This window comes from Heliangelus exortis, chromosome 7, assembly GCF_036169615.1.
Source record: "Heliangelus exortis chromosome 7, bHelExo1.hap1, whole genome shotgun sequence".
NCBI classification, from domain to species: domain Eukaryota; kingdom Metazoa; phylum Chordata; class Aves; order Apodiformes; family Trochilidae; genus Heliangelus; species Heliangelus exortis.
Window position 1 is genome coordinate 27793391 of NC_092428.1, and position 15554 is coordinate 27808944.

At 35.9% G+C, this 15554-nt stretch overlaps 1 protein-coding gene across 2 annotated transcripts in view; it reads left to right on the forward strand.

Annotated features, from left to right (window-relative positions):
* Positions 1–15554, forward strand: part of ATRNL1 (attractin like 1) — a 462013-nt gene that overhangs the window by 407943 nt on the left and 38516 nt on the right. For both annotated transcript variants that reach the window (XM_071749487.1, XM_071749488.1), the window contains one exon: positions 2062–2176. In XM_071749487.1, the coding sequence (XP_071605588.1) occupies positions 2062–2176 (115 nt within the window). The remainder of the gene's footprint in view (positions 1–2061; positions 2177–15554) is intronic.

Sequence of the window (15554 nt, forward strand, 5' to 3'; positions counted from 1 at the left end):
ATCATATTAGTGAGTACATGGGAGTCACTGAGTATCCATTTCCCTAGTTAATGGTGCTTTGTCCATGGACATTTTCTGTATAAATATTACAATCAGAAGTCTTACCATTTTTTTTTTAAAGTTTTTTCATGTTGCCCTTCAACAGATGTTAGTCAAAAAATCCTTTCCCAAATCTTTCTTTTCCAATAATCCATTGGTACTATTCATGCATGTGCAATCAATACTGCTAGTATTAGTAAGATTCTTACTCTGTTTTTCCCCTTTTCTACATTGTTTTTAGTATAGAATAATATTATCCAGCAATGCCTGTCTAAATGTTTTGGGAATAACAGATCCATGGAAGTCAACAGATACACAGCAGCTTAAACAATTTCAGAATCTTTTCGTCTGTTTCTTTGTCTGATGTTGAGCCAACACATTGCAAAAAAATTAAGAGCTACAAACCCAGTGCACTTAGTTTAGAAAGTATTTCTTATGTTGTTTTTTAAAACGTGATCTTTCTTAGCTGAAACTTTCAGGGTTTTACTTTTCTGTTTCATCGTTTGCTAAGGTTTTACTGAAGATAAGTTGTCATTCATTATGTCATGGCAATTTTAAATTTGATGACCTTTCTCAAGTCCTTTTAATGCTGTCACCTCAAATGGATCTACAGAAATGTCTTTCAAATGTGACCATGAAGTTAAAAAATAAAAATATTTATCTATTATTCCATTTATTACTGTATTTTCTCTTCCCTTATCTGCACTGAGCAGTAATAAAGATTGCTTACTTGGAGGTAGAAAAACAGAAAATTATAATTGCTTTACATGATGGAAGGGCCTTTTTTTCTCTTATATCTTATTCTTTGCAATTTATTTAACTTGGCTAAACTATCATTTTTCTTAGCATACTTGAATCAGTTGACATTTATATATACATTGCATTTTGCATGTAAATGGGAAGCTTTATGGCTTTTTATTTTGAATCAAAACATCAAACTCGTATTTCGCCTTGGAACATAACAGACATTCCAAAAAATTGCAAACAAAACCCCCAAATTCTTATGCTGATTTTGACCTAATGTTTTTAGAAATATTTTTAGTGCTTGACTAAATGTCTATGCTCACAAAAGGGAAATGCTTATCTCTTAGGGAGCACAAAACACGGAAACATCCAGATAGGGAAACGCTGTGAACTCTTGTATTAGAAACATATTATTCTATGCCTTTGTAGAGTGCTTTGGTCATTTCTATCTCCTCCTGTCCTCAGTCTTGGTAACTTGAGAAGATTGTGGCAACAACCACTTAGTCAAAAGCTTAACTGCAAATTAAAAGATCTGTAGAGCACATGAGAAAGAGATGCTTAGTAACAGCACATACCTCCCACCAGCAAAAGCACTATTATCATAGCTTTATATGAGACAAAGTAAGTTGATAATCACATAGGCAGCATTTTTAGAGAGTTTCTAAGTTTATTTAAATCTAGAAACACCTGTTTTCTGCATATGCAACAAAAATCACAAAGGTCTTGCCTCAAAGGAATAATTTACTTACCAGGACAGACATAGAGAAAGCAGATTTACATGTCTGGGAAACTCAAGAGGGATTTGCTATCTTGATATATCTGTATATAATAGAGAGTTGCTCTAACTTGTATTTTGAATATCAGAAGGGTGAATTATTGAATGCTTTGGAGGAACAGCATTTTCACATGTTCTAGTACATGGGTAGTTCTCACTAGCATAGGGGAAATTCTGACACTGTTACCAGTTTGTACACCAGAATTCTTTTTGGTTTTCTAAGCTTTCAGAAGTTGATATCCCTATATTTAATGAGCTGTAAAAATCAAGTCCAAATTAGTTGTCTCTGTGGTCATTCCATTTTTTCTGATTGGTTAGATTTGCAGTGTGGTTCCTTAAACCCCATTTTTAAGTCAACTAACATGGGGAAAACACTGTTTAAATGCCGAGAACAAACTGGGGCAAACACCTTCCTTCTGTTACAGTGAACCTTAAAATAAAAGATGTAGAAGTAAAAAGGTTATGGAAATATTGGATGTTACATAGGTATCTTCCTTTTTCAGGGTGCTCCTAAACCAATTGCCATTGAGCCATGCTCAGGAAACAGAGCTGCAGTCCTCACAGTGTTTTTATGCCTTCCCAGAGGATCATCAGGAGTCCCACCCCCGGGGCAATCAGGTAAGGCTGATGTTGGTGAGTGCCATCTCTGTCCTCCTGCAATGCAATCTGCTTGCACCCATGCAGGTTCAAAATAATGGCAGAGCAGATGAATACAGGGAGCTGCTCAGTCAAGATGTGAAGTTTAGAGCCAGTGTTTAGTCAGGAATTTTTGTTGGGAATTTGTGGTACCCCAAGTAAAAGTCCTGCTGTCAAACCAGGCTGGTGCACAATCCTCATCAGCGCTTCCCAAAGCAATACCTGTGCATGCAATATGCCTCAGCCTTGTCTTCTAGGGCAAAAAATATGCATCCACTTCTAGAATTTCAGTTCAAGTTGCTATAAATGAGGCTTTATCAGGAATACCAGTGAGTATTTACAGTTCAAGATGATGATTAGTGCACTTAAAAATTCCTTCCCACTATGAATTCCATATCTGCGCTGCCCAGAATTTAATTAAAATATTAGCATTTCCCAGAATGAAACCTGAGATTGTGTAAGTAAATGTGTCTACTTCACTAGGAAGGTATTTGTTGTGAAAATTATTCCAGCTCTTTTTAAAGCAGCATTTGCATTATCAGGAAGCACTTCTCATGGCAATCTACCTTATCTGATCTATGCTAGATTGCTGTACAAAATCATTACAGCTATTCCTCTAAAGTGCTACCTAAAGTTTACTTCCCAAACAGGAGCTACCTGAAGATGCTTGTTTAATTCTTTCAATAATTGCCATCAATGATATGACACAAAGTGATCACAACAACAAAGTTTAGGCAGTAATGTGGCACCACACAGGTGACCAGTTTACTATTTCAGAATTTGTTGAAGTTGTTGCCAAAAAAGCAAGATCGTTGTATTTGCCCAAATGCTCCTATAAGCCAGAAAATATGCTCAAAGGCTTAACTTTTATTATTAAGAGCCAAAAAGATATCCTTTTAACCTTCAAAAATCCATTTAAGAGATTAAAAGTAGTGAGTAATGATGATGAGGGCAAACTCAGTTGACTTATGTTGGAAATAAGATCAGCTGAGTGTTCTCTCTTCTTCTTTTGGCCTGATGACTATCAGTTATTTATTTAGGTTTTTAGATTTTTTTTGTGGGGAGGGGAGTATTTTTTCCCCCCCTACTGAGTCCTGAGATGAGAACTTAGTTCTTAAAATACTGTTTATGGCTTGGAATATAATTTCTGGAAGTGCTATGAAAATAAAAGTGTTACCAATGCTTTATCAAATACATTTTCTGGAAGAAGTATATAAGTGTAAGTGCTCTGATGAGATCAGTAAGGGGGGAAGGATGTTTAGCATATTCCCTGTTCATGTTTTAAGGCAATGAAAAAGAAACAAAGGTGTTTATAGTCTTAGAAGGAAAAACATTATGAAAGGGAATTAAAAGTTGAATTGCTGAAATTGGACCTTAAAATGTTCTTTCCTTTATTTTTCAAATTTACCTGTGATGAGCTTCTTGGCAGTAAAAATGTATTTATCTAGTAACTTCATAATCAGCTTCTATTTACTATATACTGCTTTTTTCAAAGTAATTGCTGCTCTTTCCTGTGTGCAAAATGTGGAGGGAATAGGCTTTTGGAAATAGGAGTTGGGTTCAGCAACACAGCAGATGTGCCATTTTGAGTGTTTCTCAATGTGTGGAAGAATTACGTAATTTAGTATTTCAGAATATCTAAAATTTTTATTTCTATAACTTTCACTTTGGGGTCAGAAGCAAATAAAAATGCTTGAGGAGTGCAACCATTCTGATTAAACCATTAGGTTATATTCGATTATATCACTATAATTTTTTTTTTTTCTTGTGTGTAGTGAATTTTGCAACTCATGGACTGCTTTCACTGTATCTACCCATGCACAGTCTGGGCAGAAGCTGTTATGCAAGTTTGTTGGCAAACCTGTAGCTCTACTGATTCTCTTCATTCCTGTCCTGCAGCACTCACCTGCTGCTTCTTTCCTGGGCTTCCTGGAAGCAGATGCTGTGAGCTGTGCCAAGTTATTTGAAATGATGTGGAAGTTTTGTGCAGCAGACATATGTTTGCTATGCAGTTGGTTTCCCTTATGACCTAAGCTAGGTTAAAACAATGATATTGAGGTGGATGGAAGTAGCGTGTTCAGTAATTATGTCTTGCCAAGTAATTTTAGAATTCCTCTATTACTTGCAGATTACCATTTTCAAGCTCACTGGGATCATTGTAGGATAAAACTGATGGTGTGTCAGACATATTTGTTTAAATGATACATCAATGATACTGATTCTGAGTTCACAACGAGAGGCTGTGGGCTTCATTTCTTCTATGCATATGTCTGAAACATAGGAAGGAAATTCCTGTGCTGTTCTGCATTACATTTTCTCCAACATCAAGAAAGCTAATTCTTTCTAGCAGTAGCTAGTCTGCACTCTACTGTTAGAGCTATATTCCTATGTTTTTATTATATGACTTTGATCAAGCCTGAGTTTTATTAATTTGCAAGGTTTACATTAACAAATAATTTGTTGAAAAATATCTCTGATTATTAAAAAAAAAAAAAACCCAACAAACTAATGTAAAGGTTACTTTTTCTGCAGCATATGTTCCATACTTCACCTTTATAGCAGCTGGAAGAAAAGTTGAAACTACAGATGGTAGGCTTTGGCCAAAGGCTATGCAAGGCAAAAACTTCTCTAGGAGAGACCATATGTCTCAGTGAAGATCTGAGTGCTCTCTACTTCATGCAAAAAGTACTCAGAATTTAACAGATTTCAGCAGCATTTTTTTCTAAATGCTGATCCTATAAGTATATTATTACCAGTTAGATTAGCACAATACAGCTTATTGAAATTAATATGTGGTTTAATTTATTGAAAAAAAAACCCACTATGCATTGTGACACTTGCTTTTAAAAGGAAATTTCTCAGTGAAGAATTAAGCATCCTGAAAATCTGGAAAGTCAATAAATGTTACCATCATCATATAGGTGTAGCACAGTAGGTCTTACGTTTTCTTTGAGGTGTAATCTTTGAAGAGGATCCTAAACTTGTACTTCTCTATGTAAACTTGTTACATAGAGTAACAATCAGTTTTAAAATGCAACTTTGCTTGGGTTGAGGCAGAAATTAGAACTACATTATTAATTAGAATGGGCTATGAAATATGTTAATGAAGTTTAACAGTGAAAGAAACTCATTTCTCCATTCAAGATTGGCTGATAGAGCATGTGGTTCAGTTGTCCCATTGGCTGCATTGTACCAGAATAATCAGGTCAAAATTTAAAGATTAAAAAAAAAAAACAAAACAAAACTAGCAATTCTCAGTACAATTCATGTCTATATCAATATGCATTCATCCATGTATGTGCATATCAGAAAAATCTCTTATTCAAGCACTTATGGGCAGATTATAAAATATAGGGCACATACATGTCTTACAGATTTTATTACACACCCAAAGCTAGAGATCTATTAGTGCTGTAGTGCCTTACCCTTAGCTTTAGCTTAAATTCTTCTTAATATCAAAGGGGATCTAATAATGAGACCAGCTGCAAATCTCTAAAAAGAACTAAATTATATATCTCAAAGGATATTGAACCAAACAAGCTAGAGAGGGAAGAAAAAAAAAATAGAAGAGGAACAAGAGCATAATACACAAATTACTTAATGCAAGAAAAGGTGCCAATGAATTACCAGCAGTGGAAAGACTAAGAATAACTCCTTCAAGGTCTTCATGTAGCTCTGGTGATGTATTAGGTAATACAGAAAAAGTAGCTTGGTAGTGTGATTGATAAATTCTATTAAAAGAACTGTGAGCATGTCATCATTATTATTAAAACCAACTAAATCCCACACTGTGAGTTATCAGGGTAGTGTGTAATAAGTTTATAAAACTCTATGATGTTCACATTGTTCTTGGATGAGGCCACTAAATACTTGAAAGCACAAAGCAATAAGAAGATTGGAGCTTTTAAAAATAATTCAGAACCAAAGGAATTATTTACAGGTTATGTTACTTCCACGCAGAAGAATTTCCCTATTTACTGAACAGGTAAAAGTGGTTGAGCATCCAGTAAGGATGCTTTCCTATTAAGGGAGTGAATGGAGTGGTCTCTGAGGGTGAACACACGAGTGTCTCTCTCTTAAACCATAAAGGACATCTAACATCTAGATGGTTATGAATAAGTGAGGTGAATCTAACATAGCAGCTAAAAATAACACTTGAAAATTAAAATAGAGAACTAAATAAACTAAAGCAATTAATAAGCAACTTGAGTTGAAATAATTTTGGGATGGAAGTAGTGGAATGCACATCCTGGAAGACTGCATGGAGTACTCTGTTGCTACAAATATAAATGAAGATAGCAAAATTTCATGTTCAGGAGGCCTCTCCAGCAGAGCTGTCTGAAAGTTAGTCTCTGATATTCTAGAATCAAAACAGAATTTCCTGTAACTCTGGCCATGCTAACTGTAGCATTCAATCCTACTTAATCAGCAGACTACAGTAGGATCACAGAATCAATAAAATTACCATGCCATCTGCCTTCCCTGTACTCACCATCATAATGAATAACGACTCATTAAGTGTTCTACAAGACAATTAGCTCTGGATTTTTTTTTTTTCAGTAACAAAGCTTTCTTGTTTCTATTTCTAGTTTTCTCAGATTAAAATACAAGAAAATTTAATATATATCAGAAGAGACATATCGATACAAACGTGAAATAATGAATTATTTTAATAATTATATTAAAATATATTATGCAGTCCTTCTGACCCCTGGAAATGAAACCATAGGTTAGGGTTTTCCTTATGTGGATTGGCTTCATACATGTGTTTACCTCAGTATGCAGTGAAATAGTCACAGACATACATCAGGGGTGAGTAAGTCACTGATTTCTACCTACTACAAAACCAGTCCTTGCTCATCCTTTCATATTTGGAAAATAAAGTCAATAGGGCTACAACGATGAGTAAAGATTTTCTTGTAGAAAAATGTTAAATATCTGATGAAAATAAATTGTAATTAAGACATAAAGAAGCTGGTTGCTGTGAGCCCATGTGTTACATATTTTTGTGTTGAATCTCCTATGGCCTTTTCTCATGTTGGGGGGCATTGTGAAAGAGTCAAGGAAATCTGGGAAAGGATGAAAGTCTAGAACATAGTTCTGCATTCTGTTTTTAGCCAGCTGGCTTTTTAGTCCTATCAAAGTAGTATCTGAGCATCCTACATCCGTATTTAAGTAAAGACATTTATCTGCATCATCCTGTTCTTTGTTCTGTACCAGTCTGTCTCTCTAGACTGAGTGTCATCCTCCTTCTTTGTAATTTTAGAGGCAGATTATTGACTTATCTTCATTATTTGCTGTGTTTTATTGACATAAGTTTTTACTGATGCACCAAAAGAAGCAAATTTTATGTTTATAATCAAACAATCCTGTGTAGGTAGAATTGAGTGACATGTAAACAGGGAAAGCAATATAGAAACACTGAGCAAAAGCAGCTTAACAATATGCCTAGATGGGACATCCTTCACCCCTGCCCCAAGATACATAGCAAGATTTTTCCTAGGAAATATTGGGAAAAAAAAATCTCAGTTCTTTTAATCTTCTCTGAAGCCTGCAAGTGGAATTAAGCCAAACTATGTATTACAGCTAAACCATGTGGATGTCCAGAACTTCTGTTAAAACACAGCTATGAGTCTGGCCTTTTGTCTGGGCTGAAAGCAAAGTAGGGTTTACAGTGCTATATAATTCACCATTCCTAAAAAAACCTGTCTCCAGAAAATCTCCATTATATGGATCATTCCTCTGTGATAGAATCACAGTAAATAGTTCACCTAGCTCAGCTTCCAAAGGTGCGTGGGTTTAAAATAACCCAAAAAGGGTTATTTTAAAAACTCAGTGAGTAACAGAATTTTTTGGAAGTTTGCTGTTCAGACTGTGTGAAGAGTGAGTTGATCTTTCTCTCTAACCTCAGGTATGACTAGAGCAATTTTGGTAATTGTATTGAGGAATACTCTCTATTAGTTACCAGTGTGCTGCTAATTAAATGCTCAAAAAATAATAAAAAAAAATTGCTTGATTAGATCTTTGTTAGAGTTTATTGACTGTAACAAAAACTAAACTCGTATTTAATACATTAAGCAGTAACTTCAACTTACTGAGAGACTGGTTTGTAAAGTGCCATGGTCTCCAAAGGAGTAAAATCTGGAATTCTTTTTAATTAACTGGAGAAGCTTAACCAAATAACTCTTTGAGACTTACTTGGTGGAAACTGAAATTATGTATTCTGAAGATCATTTTATTGAAGGAGCCGCTTTCTTTTTTAAATAGCAAGGCCTATTTTGGGAGTGACTATTTTCTGCTTAATTCCATTCTTGTGCACTGCATCAAATGGGGGAGCAGACTGTGTTTATAGTATTGATACTGTGAAAAGAACACAGTGGTAAGTGGCAGATGGTGCTGATGATTACTTAAAAAATATTTATGGCAATAGCAAAAACAAAGTAGATAATAAAACCCACCACCCCTCCTCCAGTCCAGATCCAAAGCAATTACTTTTGCAACCTGCAGGGTAAAGTCTACCTGAAAAGCACTGAGTTTCTTAGCATGGTAAGCTTTGTAAGTGATGAAGAAAGAGGTGGGTATTGATTTTGCCTTGTCTTTTGAAGCATTTTAGGTGGTTTTGTTATGAATTAGTTTTTACATCATTCTAGCCATAGAACCGTGGTTCCTTTATATTCTGAAGATTTTATTTGAAAAGGACATAAACACTTCAATATGAAGAACATGTGGTATAGTGTTAGCAATGTGTCTTCCACAAATCTTGGCCAAAATAACTTATTGATTGGATAGTAAAAGCTACATAGCATAAAGCTAGTAAGTGAAAAAGAAAAGAAACAGGAAAAAAGAGAAAAAAAATAGAGAAAAAAAAGAACAGAAAAAAAAGAACAGGAGAAAAAAAGAAGAGGAGGTAGAGGTGGTTGTTTTACAACTTTATCACCGTATTTCCTGCCCTAGAGGGACTTAATAAAATGAAACTTATTAATCAAACCTTAATTATTAAATTAATTTTTTCAAACCAAAACTGTCACTGTTCCCCCAAAGGATCAGAAATAGGGTTTGTTTTTTTTTTTTTTCTTTTGGGAGCTTTTGTGGCTTTAGCTGCACAAAGGAAAACTGAAAGAATGTAGAATGTAGGACAAGGCTGTAAAAGTCCTGAAGTGCAATGGGTACAGTCATGTACATCTCCTCCATTGTTCCTTGGGTGTGCCTTTTCAGTTTTCTGCTGGCTGGATCCATTTGGTCATTTCCTCTCCTCACTCATCGTGGTAACAGAGTGCTCCTGATCCTAAAATTCTAGCTGTGAATAGACACACTAGAACCCAAGCCTTGAAACTGAAGGCTCTGACCTGGAAAGAAACCTCATCCTTCAACCATAGCTGCCTGCTGACCATCAGCTGAAGCACTCAGGAGTTATTCTATTTTCATCCTGACATCCACCACCCGCAGGCACAGCAGTGACATCTCTTTTCCACCCTCATTTTGCAGGCCTAAGGCAAATGAGGTCTGCTTTAAACATGTTCTTCAGTCTTCTGAACACCTTTGTAGCACTGTCCCAGTTTCATCTTCATTTCAGCTTTTTTTACCTTGCATGGCAAGGTTGTACTCAGAGTTATGTGTGAAGTCCCATCTGGCCTTGCCCAATGGCACTAAAATTTCCTTGCTGTATCCCATTTAACTTTTACTTATTTCAAATAATTTTTCCGCTTGTAACTTACTCATTCTGTTGCTAAATTCTAATATCACTGCCCTTCTCTTACTCAAGCACTGAACTTCTATGGTTTAAGTTTCTCCTTGTTCCCAAAGTTTATAGCTTTGAATTTTGTACTCTTGAATCTGAGTAGGTTTAAATTCCTCAAGTTCTTGAGGTCATGAATTTCCCTCTGGTTTAGATTCTGCTCCTCTGTATTGATGATACATACCAGTGTTTGTCATGATTGAATTTCAGCAGCATACTCCTACTTTTCTGCCAAGGATTTTAATGAAAATATTTTAAAAGGCTGGTCAAAATATTGATTCTTGTTGCCATCCTGTACCTTCAGCAGCCACTTGCTTTGTCTTCAAAACCACTCTTGTTTCTTTCCATGCAGTTGCTCACCTTCCATAACTCCTGTACTGATCTCTCATCTTTTGTGTCTGATTAATAGATCAATAAATAAGTCATTCTATGATAAAGAATTGAGTATTTTTTCTTGACCTAGAAAATTCTTAGCATGAAAGAAACAGCACTTATTCTTCTCAATTTGTATGCCACTGCACTTGACATGACAGATTACTGAATTTCCCTGGTTCCAGCCTTTGTTTTCTTGTGTTCTTACAGAACTAGTGTTCTCATAACTCTAATGTTAATACATAAAACCTCTGTTGTGTTTATTTTCATATTCTCATTCCATTATCAATGTTCATGGCACCTTCTCTGATAAACATTATTTCCCTCCTTGTAAACCATCAAATAATTCACTCCTGAAACTATATTTAGAGAATATTTGATCTCTGCCTCATTCTTTCTACATAATGATTTTTTTAGTCTCTTTAGATGATTGTTTTAATAAATATTTTTAACAAAAAATCTTAGTTCACTATTAACATTTCTTTACTTCTAAAACACAGCCTTCTTTCCTTGATGCTTTTTATACATTTTCATTGGCTTTTAGAATTTAAAAAATGTCCATAGCTTACTTCCTTTAGAAGACCATAGGCTTATATATGGCATAGTTTTAGTGTATTTGTTGCAAGTCAGGGTAGAGTCATGAACTTTTCCTGATGAATGTGTTGCAGGTCAGCAGTAGCCTTGCACAATGTGCTTTTCTGTTGAGGTAGAAAGGGACAGATTTCTAACAGTGATTTGTCTTTTGGGGGGTCTGAGCAGGATTTATAGTAGCCAGGACCTTGAGCTCCCTGCCTGGTTGAATGGCTGAGACAGCCTTGGGATCTCAGAGTGGGCTCTATGTGGAGAGGTAGGAAACTGCTGTCCATGAATATTTTGGCCCCTTTCTGCCCTAATTTCCTCTCCATAATCACTTCCTCTAAACAAAGTGGTAATTTGAAGAATTTGGGTTTATTTTCTCTTTTTTTTTAGGCTGTGAAATGTTATTCTTTTATTACTGAATGTGTTTTGGTTTTGGGGTTTTTGGGCCTATTCTGTGAAGAGAAAGACCACAGGATTAGTAGGGTTTGGAAAGTCAGAGTAAAATTGATAGGATGGACAAAGACAAGTCATTCATGAGCAGGAAGAAGAAAATGTTCTGTAAAGTTAGGACTTTGAATTTGATTGACTCTTGGACACACCCTTAGGCACTCTGCAAGGGTAAGCTTTCCATAGTTAAAATGAACTGCAGTGTTTTTCTTCTTTTGACATGAAACTACACAGATGTCAGCAAAGGAAAGAAAAAGAAATAGAACAAAACAAAAGCCAAGAAAGTGATAAAGACAACTAACAAATATTTGAAGTTCTCACTTGAGAATTTGCTGAGGGGTTATGTGATGCTTATGTCATTTTTAATAGAAATCTCATGGAAAATTAATCTTTCAGTAGGATGATTTATTTTACACTAATGGAAACACTGGTGATCAGATAATGCTATTAAGCAGTGTTTTGTTCTACTCTCTTGATATTGACATAAAGACCTAGTGTTTCTTACATAGAAAGCATGCAGTAATAGTCTGTCTTGTCTGCATTTAGACATATAAATGTGCAGCTTCACCTTAACAGAGCATCTTACTCAGCCATGTTCCTCCTGAAAACCAAGCAGATGATTTTAATTTTCTACTCTTAAACTTTGAGGATTCAACAGATGTCTAGTTAAGAGTTGCAAAATGAGGTAAAGTGAACAAATCCCTGTGGAAGTGACACACTGGATGATAAGTGTCCTTCCTACTTGAAGCTGGTGGCCTGTTTTTATACTGAGTCAACACGTCCTAGGTGGAGCAGATGGTTCACAGTTAAATTAGAATCATAAACCTTTCAAAGTTAAAGCCATATATGATTTAAACCTTCCAGCAGAGATCCCATTGCCTATTTCTCCTTTCTCTAACTTTGAATTCCTTGAAAAAAAGTACCTTTTTACCAACAGAAGTCAAACCTGTTCAAAGCTATCACTAGAAAGAGTTACATTTCCTGATTCTCAGTTGTGCTATCAGGGAAACTTCCATTCATCCCTGGGACAATGCAACTGCCCATAATCCACCTTCCTACATTCATTTTATCATCCTCTTAGGGTGTGATGCTTCCACTGGCTATTTTTTGGGATAAAGCTATCCAAATTTGATGGCACTCATCTGTTTACTTACAAAACCATTAAAGACTTACTGAGTCACGAAACTACAGACAAAATAAATTGAATTATCATCTATAGTTAAATTCAGTTCTTGCATCTGCTGTCTTTTCAGCCTGGATGGTGTTTGCTGAAATTACCCTGGCTTGCAGACCCAGGCTTCAGGAATACATTTACTTCACTGCCTTTTTGTGCCATTTCAAGTGAATTTCTAATGCATGAGCAATTTGTGGTTCAGGAAATGTTGACAGAAGGATGTCAGGGCTTTCTGTTGTTAGCAGTTTAAAAGCATGGTAGGGACAGTTCTTGGTTAAAAGTAGCTCTTAAAAGTTTGGAGCTGTTCAGTTTCTAGAATAGTTTGATCCAAACCCTTTCAATCAATGTTGTGCAGCTGCTGTGGGAGGCTAGATTTAAAGCTTATGGACACAGATAAATTAATTTCAATTTCATTATTAGGTAAAACACTTAAGATGAAGGATGGGAGATGAACTACTCCCAGTGCTTCATGTATCCAACTACCATTGTAAGTAGAAATTAAAAAGGCATAGGGTTTAAAGTTCAAAATTTTCTGTTAATAAAATTGAATAGCATCCTGAAGAAATGCATTTGAATGTGATACTTTCTTTTTTGTAGTAAGAGTGAATGTGTAACAATGAACTCATTTATTGCCCACATCCTCTCTGGGTGTTGATTAACTGTCCCTAAATTATGAAATCACCAGCAATGTCCTTTTGAGAGAGCTATATTGGAGCCTGCAAAAATACTATCTCAGACCACCCACAGATAGCTGAGAGCTAAGGGCTGGTGTTAATTAGCTTGCAGTTGTTAGTGAGATTGCTGGTTATGACATCTTTACTCTGAAAACTCCTCAACTTTTCTTATTTGTGTGCCTTGGATAGTTCACTTGGATAGTGGTATAGGCAGCTCAATTTAGAGAAATCTACATGTCAGCTCCTGTCCTGTTAGGGACACAGTAAATCCAGGCCAGGACTGTCAAGACCAGGGCTGAGTTCTGAATTTCTCTGCAGTATTTACAGGTTTTTATAATTACTGGACCTAGGCAGTAAGTCACACACTAAAAGGAATATTTTTTTTTCTTACTGGAGAATATAAGTTTGAAAATGACTAAGAGATAGATAATGTGGAAAAATAAGAGACAAAATGATCCATCCAAAAGAGGGACATTTTAAAATAGTACCTGTATGTGAATCAGTTTAAAAGAATCTCTTTTCATAAAACTAGCCTTTATAAATTTTTTTTGAGCTGCAAAATGTTAATATTAAGTGAATTTTCAAAATTGCTATGCATGAAGCTGAATAGTCTTGTCACTTTAAGTCTTTAGTTTCAATAAAGTTGTCTTAAGTGCTCAAAACATGCTAGGGTATAAATGAAAGATTACAAAGAAAATTACATGGCAAACTATATTTAGGAATGAATGACTCAATGTGACACAGTCACCGAAAGTTTGGGATGACAATGTACCCTTTTCACCCATTCTGTGCTTTATTCCTACTATTTTTAATGTATATTTATCAGTTATTATTCATGATTCAATGATACTCAGTCTCTAGTATCATCTGTCAAGTACTTGGGGTCCTCTGCTTTCTTTGAAGGCAACTGACTTAAAATCCCTAGTCCCTTGCCCCAGAGCACACCCAGTCAGGCAGTATACCTGGATTTCAGTACACAGGGATTAACCTTCCTCATCCTTGTCTCATGAGAGTGCTGTACCAGCATTAGATCCATAATTGCAGGTTAAAGTTTCAGGCTTGTCCCTGTTAGCATCATTCAGGGCACTTTTCCAGGTACGGAACTGCTTAGAGCTTGTGTCGTATTTTCCCTCTCAACCCTTCTCCATCCCAAATCTTGGCATCCTGTGTCTTAAGTCTTTCAGTTCAAGTCCATGCAGCAGTGAGTTCAGCAGAACTTGCATAGTGCAATGGTTTCACTATCTAGAGGTAAACCTTCAAGTTTTAGATGGCTGGCTGTAGGTAATTGTGTCTGAAAGGAAGAAAGGACTTGCTGGGGCTTGCACCTACTGGAACTTGTATCCAAAGTAGTCCTCACTCTATTACCTGATCCCCAGGTGTTTGTGGATGGATGATGTGCTCTCTGTAAAAGAAGAATGCTAAACTGGGAAGAGGAAGTGGGAATAAATCAATTAATGTTTGAGATCTTCTCAGATTCAGTGTTTTAAATGTAATAGGAAAAACAAACAACAAAAAGCAAACCAAAATAAAACTAACAACAACAAAAAAACTCAACCCCCCCCCCCCAACATTAATTTATAGCATGGTTTAGGGCTATCATCATTCATTAATTTCCAGATCTCTGCATTGCCTCAGCAGGAAAGTTTGAGTCAAGGATGGAGTTACAAACTCTTCTCCAGCTACTTGTTGATGAATTTTCCAATCAACAGCTCAATATGTAAGATGTTCTGGTTTGCTTTGTTTTGATTTCCAGGGAAGTGCAGATTAATCCATTATTCTTGCTGTAGCTAAATTATTCCTTTCAAATATACTCATGCAGGAATCTTTGTCCAGAATAGAGAAATTCTTATTAGTCATTATGAGGGAAAACAGATAAAGAATCTTAGCTAGCACATTGCACCTAAGAGTTCACAAGTTTTTCATAGATATATTTTGGTTACCTGAAAATTATTAAAATGCAAAAAGCATAACAAGTTACACTGCAGTATATTAGAGCACACCACACTGCATTCCAGAAAAGCCTGCATCTTTTCCTGGGGAAGCAGGAAAGGTATGTTGGCCATGAAGTGCAAAATAATCGAAGTATAAATGTGAACTTCAGATAGAATTTTCTTTACAATTTCACAGAATCATAGAATTACCTTGGCTGGAAAACACCTTCAAGAACATCCAGTCTAACCCTTAACCTAACACTTCAAGTCCTCAAGACTAAGCCATATCCCTAAGTACTATGTCTGTGAGACTCTTAAATACTCCCAGGGATAGTGACTCCACCACTGCCCTGGGCAGCCTGTTCAAATCTCTGAAAACCCTTTAAGAAATTCTTCATAGCATGCAATCTAAACCTCCCTTGATGGAACTTCAGGCCATCTTCAGGAC